The sequence below is a fragment of the Meriones unguiculatus genome, chromosome 19, assembly GCF_030254825.1.
Source record: "Meriones unguiculatus strain TT.TT164.6M chromosome 19, Bangor_MerUng_6.1, whole genome shotgun sequence".
NCBI classification, from domain to species: domain Eukaryota; kingdom Metazoa; phylum Chordata; class Mammalia; order Rodentia; family Muridae; genus Meriones; species Meriones unguiculatus.
In genome coordinates this window covers 9286739-9299259 of record NC_083366.1, presented here as the reverse complement: position 1 = coordinate 9299259, position 12521 = coordinate 9286739, and the positions used below count along the sequence as shown (strand labels likewise).

The following is a 12521-nucleotide window of genomic DNA, read 5'->3' as shown; positions in this document are numbered from 1 at the left end:
GTCAATGGTATAGACAACCCTTGCAAATGTAGTCCTATTTCTGAAATTATTTAAGTGAAATAAACAAGAAATACGATGAGATTATTCTTGATCTCTTGACTTAGTAGATGCTAAAAACAAGGGAACGTGTTTGTCTGGGCTGCCTGGTTATTAAGCTATTTTAGCATGGCTTGGAAGAACCAGTTAACTCAACACTTCATTGATATCGAGTGAAAAGGGGAAGTGATTTGAAATGTAGGCCTCTAGCATCTTAACTAGACAGTGGTAAGAGAAAAATAATTTGGAAATACAAACCCCAGGACCGTTTGCTTAAGGTTTCTTAAAATGCATATTTGAAGAATATTTTCAAAACTATTTCCAAATAGTAAAGAAAGATTGGGTCCAATTGCAAGAACAGCTCTTTTACAAGAATCTATGATGTTGGTTCCCTCATGTGATATGGATTTTACCCTATGGATTATATAAATATAAATTTTACATTCCACATTAATTTGATTCATAGGACAAATTCTTGAATACTTTTTATCAGTTTTGTCTGTGAGAAGAAGTTCTCTTTCATTCACAGCTGCCTGCTTTCTTACATGCCTACCACAGATAGTACTTGGGTATCAAAAACAGCATTTTATAAATCAATGCCATGTATCACCCTCTTTGCCTTTTAGGATTATTTCATGCCCCATCCACTTGTTTTATCAATAAATAAATAAACACAGAAAAGAAAAACAACAAAATTCCGAACAGATTTTTTTTTCCCAGAGGAACAAAATTGGGATGTTTGTTGCATAAGACACTACAGTAGTTAATATCGTAGCACATTTTCTTAAATCACTAGAAAAGTACTTGTCAAATGTTTTCATTATGAAATGTACTTGAGGTGACAGATAAATGTTAATTTAACTGAATCATTCCATACTGTGATATCACTTCACTTCAAATATAGATAGATGATAGATAGATAGATAGATAGATAGATAGATAGATAGATAGATAGATAGATAGATATACAGATAGATATCATGTGTGTGTGTGTGTGTGTGTGTGTGTGTGTGTGTGTGTAGCTGAATGTCTGTTTTATGGCAAACATTTAGAATATCTTAGTTGTTTTTAGTACCTGAATAATATCTTGGTCATGGGCATGCAGCAAAACTGACAACTGAAGAAAAACATATTTCAGTTGTCACAATACAATAGAACTTTTTTTTATTTTTAAGTAAGGGAAATTGCCATGTGGAGAAATGGCTCAGTGGTTAATAGTGCTTGCTGCTCTTGGGCAGGATCCCAGCTCTGGTCCCAGCATCTAAGTTGGGAAGCTCAGGACGGCTTTTAATTCTAGCTCCTGCTCCAGGGAGATTTGACACCTCTGACCATCACAGTTACTTACTAGAAGTATGCTTGCATACACACCAAAATGAAATAAATCTTCAGTAAAAAGAGATAGACAAAAACATGCCTAAGAACAAAGTTCTAATTCAAGTACCTTGTTTTTAATCGTGTTTTCTCGAAAGCCTTGTAGGGTAGATTTGAACACAGCTGGTGGTAAAGTGAATTCTTGCATGTGGTGTTGAGGTAAGAAGGAAGATTTGCTGATGTGCTCACAAGAGATGGATGTCTTTCTGAGCAGAGAGAGAAATCTTGTATTTTGGATTTACTAACTGGGTATTTCAAAACTCTTCATTGTTCCATCTGTTTGCCTGCAAATTTCATGCCTTCCCTCCAAGTGCAGGGAATCTTATGAAAGAAAGACCTGGAGGGGACAGGAGCACCACAAGGAGGGCAAAAGAGCCAAAAAATCTGGGCCTATGAGGTCTTTTCTGAGACTGATACTCCAACCAAGGACCATTCATGGAGAAGACCTAGACATCCTGTTCAAATGTAGCCCATGGTGTCTTCAGTCTCCAAGTGGGTTCCCTAGTAAGGGGAGCAGGGGCTGTCTCTGACATGAACTCAGTGTCTGGCTCTTTGATCACCACCCCCTGGGGGTGGGGGCAGTCTAACAGAGGGAGACAGTGCAGCCAGTCCTGATGTGACCTGATAGGCTAAGGTCAGATAATAGGGGAGGAGGTCCTCCCCTATCAGTGGACTAGGGGAGGGGCATAGGAGAAGAGGGAGAGAGGGTGAGACTGGGAGAAGAAAGAGGGAGCTACAGCTGGGATACAAAGTGAATAAATTGTAATAAATAATAAAAGGAAAAAAAAAAACCTCTTTTGTAGCAATGGCTGCCAAAGACAAGCGGTTTGCTTCTGTTAGATGTGATGAGCAAGCTTGAGGATGGGATGTATTAGGATGTATTAGGTGGACTGTACAAGTGGGTACTGGCCCTGGTCATAAGCTATGGAAAGGAGTAGTTTCTGAATGTTAGCACTGTAAGAAGTATGAAGGGAGATGCTTGTTTACAGTGAAATCACTGAGCTCCAATTGCAGAGAATCTTGCTCAGTTCATAGTTAGCTGGCATCACAGATTGCAATGTTAAAATGTTGGCAGATTGGGCTGGAGAGATGGCTCAGCAGTTAAAGGCTAGGCTCACAACCATAAAATGTTGGAAGATTATCATATTAAGACATGTCATGGCCAGGGTCACTATGTGAGTGTGTTAAAGAGGAGGAGTTAAAAAAACATCTCAGTGGTGACAGGAAAGCATTATCCAAAATGATTTTTTTTTTACTTTCTTAGAGTTTAGAAAAAAAAATATAGAGAGAGATTTATATAGATTTATATAGATTTATGTGCTATATAGATTTATTTAGCACACATGCACTTGTCCCAACAACTGCTGTTAAATGTTGTTAAAATTAGTGAATTATAAAAGAAAATTGTACATTTACTCATTTTCCATGTCTGTGTATGTCTGTGTGTACATATGTAACATGCATGTGCCCGTGTTTGGATACATGAATGGAGAGGCCAGAGGTTAGTGCTGAATGTCCTTTTTAATCATTCTTATGCTTTGCTTTTCGAAACATGACCTAATGGCTTCAGCTGGACTAGCCATCCACCAAGCCTCAAGGATTATTTTTAATACCTGACTAATAGCTCTTAAGTAGTCACACAACAAAATCAACAGCTGAAGAGAAATGAACTCCAATTTGTCAAAATACAATAGATCATTTTTTAAAGGAAACAAAATGTTTCTTTTTTAAGGCAAATTGTAACTCATGCCCTTGTTTTCCCTGAGTTTTCTCCAGCTGTCTGTAGGCCAGTCTAACCGAATCTCTGCTTATCTGGCACTGTTTTCTATGAGCACTGGGTACTCATACTCAGTTCCGCATGCTTGACTAGAAAGTCCTTAACCCACTCAGTTACTTCTCTGCCTTCGTTGTGCCCATTTTTGAAGCAAATCTTACTTATTTTGTCATTCTCCGTCCTTCCTCCCCTTCATAAAGGACAGAACAATTACTAGGAAGTGAATTGTGAATAAATAAACAAGAGAGTAACTTAAATGACTTCTCATAGAATTAAATTTCACACACCAGGGATTTTTCACAAATCCAGGGATTGTTTAATAAATCAAGGAAACTGGGTGTTCTAAATTTTCCCTGGTAAATTCAACAAATTAAGTAACTAAAGATAAGATGCTATGCAGTGGCCCAGTTGTAAGATGTGGTACTGTTTTGTTACAAGTTATAGTTAGTATACTATAAGTATATAAGTATAGTTAGTATACCCAGTGATACTTTTAAGCTAACGCATGTAAAAACAAACTATTTTAAAATTATCCATTTCATTTAATTACTACTATTGGTCAAGTAACTCCTCAAAAAAATTTTTTTTTTGCAAAAAAAAAAAAAAAGGCATATTTCACATACTGAAAGGGAGTATCAACACATTCTTTAATATTTAAACAGACTCGAGAAACAGAAAGAAGAGGCAGCAATTGTCTCACTAGCCCAGAAAAAGACACCATATACCATGGTGTCATCAAGCAACAGAGATAGCTACAGCCATCTGGAGCTTCTCAGTATCAGGATGCCAAAGCTCACAAGGACATCTATGCCACTCTTGAGCTTGCTCAGCTCAGGTGGTTAGTGTACCACAACCATGTTCCAAAGGGTCAATCATGCAGTGGGTCAGTCTGGAGGGAATGATAAATATGCTCTGTCTTGTTGACAAGAAAGTTGTTTTCAGATTCCATTTGAATTAAATTATGCTCTTTCAGGCAAAGCTTTGTCTCTGGTGAGGATTCTTAGAAAAAGCCATCATGTGAACTCATTGCAAAACAAATAAAGAGCAAAATGAAGGTTGCAAATTAAAAACATAAGCACTGTGAGAAATATTAAAAAGGGTTGGATGACATATTCATTTTGTTGAGTAAATAAATTCCTATTAGATTAAAATAGATCACCACTTTCTTAACTATAAATATGAGCTCAATTATTAAAATCAAAGGGAAGTAGACATCTTCTTAATACCAATAGACTGTCGAAACTAATTTGAATTTCTGTACAAAAAGATTGTATGAGTCAGACATATTAGATGTAATCAGTATAAGACTCTGACTTAAATTTAAAATGATCTAAATCAAATTTAGTCTTTAAGTCATGAGTAAATGGGGCTGGGTAGATGACTTAGTACGAATACTTGCTGCACAAGCTTACAGATCTGAGTTCAAAACCCCCAAATTCTCGACAACATCTGGGTGTCGTCACATGTGCATCTGTAACTGAGTGCCGTGGGAGGTTGCAGGTGGAGCTTACTGGGGCTTGATGGCCACGAGTTTCCAATGAGGAACTGTTTGAAGGGAATAGTGATAGAATGGGACACTTGGCATCCTCCTCAGTCCCGTGTGTGCCCCACACACCCACACGCACACATGAGCACATACAATACATACATCACCTGTTCACTCACAAATACACACACACACACACCCGTAAAAAATTTAATTATTAAAAAGGTGAAAGTAACAGAACTTGTATGTGAAGGATAAAAGCTGAAGAACACAAAGGTGGTCATGATGAATGTGACGTAGCAGATGAATAAAACAGATGGGAAAAGTATTCCAGTTGAAGGAAAGGCTATAAACGAGATCCTACTGACCCAGCACTTGCCAAATCAGACCTGTTTTGGTGTGACCTATTCATGCATAGCTGAACATTCCCTCAAAGCACACTCGGGCTCACTGGAGGGGTTCGCAGGGCTCAGAAAAGCTGTTATGCTCAAAGTTTATTGTAGGGAAGAAAGTGAACTGAAAGTAGGATTGGGAAAGATTCACAGGACATAGCCCGCACACCTTGTGGGAGCAGGCACTACCTCCCAGCTGTCCTCTTTGGCAGCACTGTGCTGTCAACCAAGGAGCACAAGCTGCTTTGATGTCTAGGGTTCTCATTAAGGATCAGTCCTACAGGGTTGGAATTTACCTGTCATTAACCTTATTTGTATCTCAGGCTCCAGCTCTCCAGAAGTCAACCCCTTCAGAACAGACCAGGAACCTGTCCTGGAATAAATTCTGACATTCACAATACGTCATGTTGTCAGCATAGTCTGTCCTGTACAGCCCCAGAATAGAGATTATGCTTCTATCAAGCAGGTTATTCCAGGGTTTAAAGCAGTGGTTCTCAACTTGTATGTTGCGATCCTTTTTAGGGATCAAATAATCCTATCACAGGGTTCACATTTCAAATATACTTCATATCACATATTTACATTATGATTCATAACGGTAGCAAAATTATAGCTATGAAGTAGAACAATAACCATTTTATGGTTAGGACTCACACAACGTGAAAAACTGTGTTAAAGAGTCACAGCATTAGGAAAGTTGAGAACCGCTGGTTTAAAGACTATCCCCTGGATGCTGTTTGAAGACTTCAAAACATCTGAGTTTGCTACACAATCAAGAGTTTATGAGATGGAAATATGTAAATAAATGAGCAAGAAAACTTTTAAAATGGTGACTACAATAATTTGTATGCACTTATATTAGTGATTACGTAGGGAAACAAGGGGGAGAAAAGCCACCATTATAAAATAGTGACTTGTTCATTTGGTGTGGGGTTGTGTCAGCACTGTGTAGTGTGCTCAGACTCAGAAGGATGCATTGCTATGTGTGATATTGACAGCAGAACAGCAAACGACTGGAGTCACCCTGTGAATGGTACACCGTGTCTTTAGTAATCAATTCATCAAAAGAAAGTTGATGTTGTGCTAAACTGAAAAATCTGAGACCTGTCTGTTTACCAGTATTTTTCCTTGTGTTCCTCTCTTCCCATGCTATGCTTCCTCTCTTCAACTACAACGGGATCTTCTTTGAAGGTGTTCCAGTGGATTCGATCGCCACCGGCAGGACTGGGTGGATAGCGGATGTCCAGAGGAGGTACAGGTGTGTTCTGTTGGAAATCACTGGGACCAATTTGACATAACTTGTGACGGTACAACCTAATTAGAGTGGTATCTAATTCAGAGGCACTGAAAGTGACTTGTTAATGTGTGCCAAACATTTGGATAAATTACTTTCACTTATCACCGCAGTTTATTCTTAACCTTTCTCTGAAGGGAAGAAGGGGTGTGAAAGGATGTGGCCTCAGAGTGTGCATGAAATATCAGAGCATGAGGCACCTCGCTAGGGAATTAGAGATACAGGCTTGAGCTGAGATGCACAAAAGACAGAGTTCCTAAATATTTCCCCATTTTTGTCATTCAAGTAATCATTGCTCCTCTTTAAATATTAAATAGCAAAATAATGGTATGAGGGCAAAGATTGATTGCAGGGAACTGGTGTGCTGTAATAAGTGAGGGTGTTATAAAAATATAGTAATATGGTCATCAATTTCACATGAAAAAGCAATTTTAACCTGTTTAAAGTTTTCCTGACTCTTATTGGCCATTCATTTCATCACCACCTGAGTTCCCACCTGGGAAAAGAAAATTATTCCTTTTCCCTTGTTAAATATGAATGTCTATATGAATGTATGTGAACATGATAAATATAAATATGCTCACAGTGGCCAGAAGAGAGCATCAGGTCTCACCATCAGGAGATCGAGTTACAGAGAATACTAAGCCACCTAATAGGGGTGATGGGATCCAGTCTTCAGCTTTCTTCAAGAAAGCACTCTTACCTACTGAGCCATCTCTCTAGAAACATTTGTTGATAAGTTCTAAAGCATGAATTTAAAGCATAAATAAGTTTTAAGCCATAAATCAATAATGACACAATTTTTTTAAATCTAGTGAGCCTAGGCAAGACACAGTGTTACCTTAAAAACCATTAGGAATAATTAGTACAAGTTTTGTGAAAATGCATTTGAGGTTGGAAGAGTCATGCAAATCTTGGGAAATATATTTTGAGAATATTCTGAGGCTAAGAATGGACCTCAGTGATAGAACAGTTGCCTTGCATGTATGAAGTCCTCAGACAAATCCCAGTCTAACAAAAAACAATTTAAGATAAATAAAAAGAAACACTCTTGAAAGTCAACATGGAATGTCCTAGCTTGAATCTGATTTTTGACATTCACTTGGAGAATTAGAATTATAATTTATATAAATTATCTATTTCACTTATAGGGTACAGTTCCAAAATAAAACAACAACAACAAAACAGAACCACATTGATAAACCCATGATTGTAATTTCAAGTCTTTTTTTTTCCCTTATTGTCTTAGTTAAGGTTTCCATTGTTGCAATGAAACACAATGACTGAAAAGCAAATTGGGAAAGAAAAAGTTTGTAAAATGCATGCTTTTCTATGCTTGCCCTTGCTCTGATTAATAACAATGAGACCTATTATATTTATTAAAAGCTTCAGGCACTATAGCTGGGCAGATAGCTGTTCTAAACTGATAATACTGGCCTCTCTCACTTCCCAGACATGTGGCCTGTTAGCTGCCAAATTAGTCTTGCCCTGGCACCTCCTCCTTCATACATTTCCTGATGGTGACTCCACTCCTCTCTGGTCCCCACCTGGGACCCTCTCACTGGGCTCAGAAGTCCTGCCTTATCTTCACCTGCCCAGCTATTGGCTGTCCAGCTTTTTATTTAACCAATCAGAAGGTGATGGAGAACAATGTTCACAGGATATGAAGACATGAAATGCTTCATTATAATTATAATTTCAAAGTCTGGACTGCAACCAGATCTCTGGTACAGATGTCAGCATTTAAATGGAGTGCACAAAACCATCCTTCAACAAAGATTTTTTTTATTTATACTTATATATCATTGCTCATCTTTGAAAGAAGTCAGGAATAGAACCCAAACAGGGAAGGAACATGGAACAAGAGTTGATGCAGAAGCCATGGAGAGGTGCTGCTTACTGGCTTGCTCCACAGGGCTTGCTCAGCCAGCTTTCTTTTAGAACCTAAGATCACTAGCCCAGGAATGACAGCATCCACAATGGCCTGGGCCCTCCCCCATCAATCACTGACTTTAAAAATGCCTGAGAGTAGATCTTCTGAAGACATTTTCTCCTTTCAGATAACTCTAGTTGTGCGTCAAGTTGACCTTAGAATAACCAGCACACTTATGTAATCACAATTTTCTCAAAAGATACTTGAATATTCATAATTGTATAAAGGCTCAGAATATGATCTAGATATTTTAGTTTTCTGCACCAGAGTATTCTCCCTGTAAGTCATACAAGACAGACGTTTCCTGAGAACAGTAGTAGATAATCACCATGCTCTGTGGACTGTGGTGGCATTAAATAGGGTCAGAATCTAATGCATTCTGTAATAATCTATGTTTCCTATTTTCTGTAATTAAATTATCCACATCACTAGCTTTGTAGCAAGCAAACTTTTCTTCACAGGTAAATAAGCAAGCTCATCAGCTCAGGTCCATTTTCCTTGTATACGATGAGGGTTCAATATTCTCTCAGGTAGAAGATACTGAGCTTAAAAAAAAATGAAGAAACCACAGCCACAGAAACCAACATAGATTAGTAGGAAAACAGCAATGTTTTCCACTGATGAGCGAAGTCTGAAAAGTTGTGCTGTTAATAGGGGGAAAACAAAACATATAGTGACAGGAGCAAACACAATCTTGCTCATTGTCAGTTCTGGTACTTAAATTTCACAGTGTAATCACACATACTCATTTTCGTATTGTACATCAGAATTACAATAGTCTTATTTAAATGTTATAAGTTTTAATGTATAAAGAAATATAAAATATTTTCTTAGCTCCCATTTCCATTAAACTAACTAAGTCTTTTACAGCCACCACCACCACAGTGGTCCCCATATTACTAGCTACTGGTTTAGTCTACATAACCAACAACTCAGGCCTGAGCTATCCCAACAGCTGTCTTATTGGCCTCTTTGTTTCACAGCCTACAGCCAGAGTAATTTTTTTCCAACACTACATGTAGATATTATACCTCTTAGTACTAAATTCACTGTGTTGTGTGTGATGTTCTATTTTACTGAACCAAATGAGCTGTACATATTGAATACTTTTAGTAATCTGCGTGGCAGGCATGCCTTAGTTTTATGGCTATGTGCTTTGTGTAAAATGACTTTTTTTTTTTTTTTTTGTGTGTGTGTGTGTGTGTGTGTGTGTGTGTTTGTGTGTGTGTTAATGAATGAATGTTTTGGCTCCATGTTTTGCTACCATGTGCATGAAAATTGCCTGTGGAAACCAGAAGAGGGCATCTGATCCACTAGAACTGGTGTTACAGATGTTTGTGAGTCACCATGTGGATGCTGAGAACTAAATCTAGGTCCTCTGGAAAAGCAACCAGTACTCTTAACTACTGAGCCATCTCTTTAGCCCCTGCTAGCAATATTTTATAAATGTATCTTCTAAGTTTTTTTCATCCAAGTCATTCACATTAAAATTTTCCTTCTAGTGTTGTATTCTTCTAAGTATTTTAATCCATGTCATTCACATTAAAATCCTCATTTTAGTGTGCGGTGTGTGGGCAATTTACTTTTTGAATTTCACTTTAATTTTGGTAGTATACGCAAGTTGTTCATTGGTTTTGCTAACTCTATGTAAGATTCTTTTATTTTCTGTGGTTAGAGATGTGCATTAATTCCATCTTAATCTGTGGATGTACCAGTGCCTAGGTAGATAATGGTTTCTGCCAAAGAGGGTCTGCCTATAGGACTGTGTAGGTTTCAGTGTACCCTGTTTTTGCCTTCACAAGAGGAAAAGTGTTTATATTTATCACTCCATCTAATGCTGATACAAAATTGGTCTCCTTTTAAGCAATATTGGTATTGACATTTGTTCCTCCAGGCCAACTCTGCTTTTATATTTGTGTTTTTAAATGTTGCTTAATATACATTGTTCATACTGTCTTTAGAGCCTATAGAATTTATTTTGAGGGAGCTGAAAGATCACGAAACAGCATGTTTAGAGATTTTCTTCATGTCTTGTAAATCTTGATACTGCTTTTTTAAATTTTTATTTTATTTTTATTAATTACAGTTTATTCACTTTGTATCCCAGCTGTAGTCCCTCCCCCGACTCCTCCCATTCCCACCTTGCCACCCTCTTCTTCTCCTATGTCCCTCCCCCAGTCCAATAATTAGGGGAGGTCCTCTGCCCCTTCCATTTGACCCTAGTCTATCAGGTCTCATCAGGACTAGCTTCTTTGTCTTCCTCTGTGGACTGGTAAGGCTGCTCCCTCCTCAGGTGGAGATGATCAAAGAGCCAGCCCATGAGTTCATGTCAGAAACAGTCCCTGTTCCTATTATTGGGGAAACCTCTTGGACATTGAAGTGCCATGGGCTATTTCTATGCAGGTGTTCTAAGTTATCTCCATGCATGGTCTTTGGATGAGGTATCAGCCTCAGAAAAGACCCCTGTGCTCAGATTTTTTTGGTTCTGTTGTTCTCCTTGTGGAGCTCCTGTTTTCTCCAGGTCTTTCTATCTTCCCCTTCTTTCATAAGATTCCATGCACTCTGCCCAAAGTTTGACAATTAGGAATAGTGCTACCTCAAGATCCAGCTATACCACTTCTATGCATGTATCCAAAAGATGCTCAAGTACACAACAAGGACATTTGCTCAACCATGTTTGTAGCAACTTTATTCATAATAGCCAGAACCTGGAAACAACCCAGATGTCCCTCAACGAAGGAATGGATACAGAAATTGTGGTACATTTACACAATGGAATACCACTCAGCAATTAAAAACAAAGAAATCATGAAATTTGCAGGCAAATGGGATCTAGAAAAGATCTTCCTGAGTGAGATATCCCAGAAGCAGAGAGACACACATGGTATATACTCACTTATAAGTGGATATTTGACATATAATATAGGATAAACATACTAAAATCTGTAGACCTTAATGAAGCTAAGCAAGAAGGAGGACTTAGGGTAAGATGATCAATCCTCACTCAGAAAGGCAAATGCGATGGACATCGGAAGAGGGTGAAAACAGGGAACAGGACAGAAGCCTATCACAGAGGGCCTCTGAAAGACTCTACCCTGCAGGGTATCAAAACATATCCTAATACTGCTTTTAAATTTATACTGTATGTACAATAAATTTCTTTGGTAAATGCAAAAACAAACCAAATACAAGATTTTACCTTAAACACAAATGTTGTGAATAGTGCTCATTGAGAGCAATAGACAGCAAATACCATCCCAAAGTTCTTTATTTTGGAGATGTCTGGGACATCCACGTGTACATGACCCTTCAAGAGATGAATATTTGAGCGTGGCTTTCCAGAGAAGAAGACAACTTCAGATACATATTTTTGAACATTCAAAATCAAATTGTTAAATGGAAGCATAGGTGTAGAGATGGAAGTGCAGGAGAAATAAGAGTGGAAGGGAAGGCCAAGAAACATAACAAGAATCACCAACCTAAAAAAGTAGCAATTGAAAAGGAAACAGTGGAGCTGTAAGAGAGGAGTCAGAAAATAGGTGAATGTGTGTCACCTAAGCCAGAATAAGAGGGAAAATCTGTGCTCACTAACATGAGTTAGCCAGAGGTTACCACTGGGAGATTTAGTAACTATGAAGATACGTGAAAATACAGAGAAATTCCAAGTTGGACTGGGTAGCAGTAAGACTGTAATTAAGTGAGGAAGCTGAGAATCTGAGGTGACTGGGCTACACCAAGTTCCTTGCAAGTCTGAAGATGACTGGAGGGAAACGTAGAATACTGCAGTGTCAGGACATACTGTGGAGCAGTGGGAGGCTGGAGTTTAAGATTGGGCGTGCTTGAATGTTAGCAGTATCAAGTGGCCGGAGAATTACAAATGACTAATGTTGAAAAGCAAATATTTCTTCTGAAGAACAAGTTCACAAAACCTGAGGAAGTGAGCAGAACTGAATACAGCTGGAAAAAAATTACAAGGAATAGAAGATGTCCTCTTGAATAAAATAAAGAGAGGATGTTTTTAGGTGGAAACAAGCACAATTTGTAAAGAAATCCTGCTGATGGCCTATTTCATCAAGGAAATGAAAGGTGAACTAAGGGCAAAACAGAGAGAGTAATTATGGGATTGTGTTTGTTCAGTAGAATGAAGAATTGGTACCATGGCCTTTGAACATATGATTATACAAATACAGAATCAGTTCCAGGTACCATTGAAATTCTAAATGAGAAAGCAATTA

General features: G+C 38.1%; 1 protein-coding gene across 1 annotated transcript in view; it reads left to right on the top strand.

Annotated features, from left to right (window-relative positions):
* The window catches only part of Plxdc2 (plexin domain containing 2), a 434652-nt gene that overhangs the window by 363664 nt on the left and 58467 nt on the right, over positions 1 to 12521 (top strand). The window contains exon 10 of the mRNA XM_060372593.1: positions 6251 to 6317. Within this exon, the coding sequence (XP_060228576.1) occupies positions 6251 to 6317 (67 nt within the window). The remainder of the gene's footprint in view (positions 1 to 6250; positions 6318 to 12521) is intronic.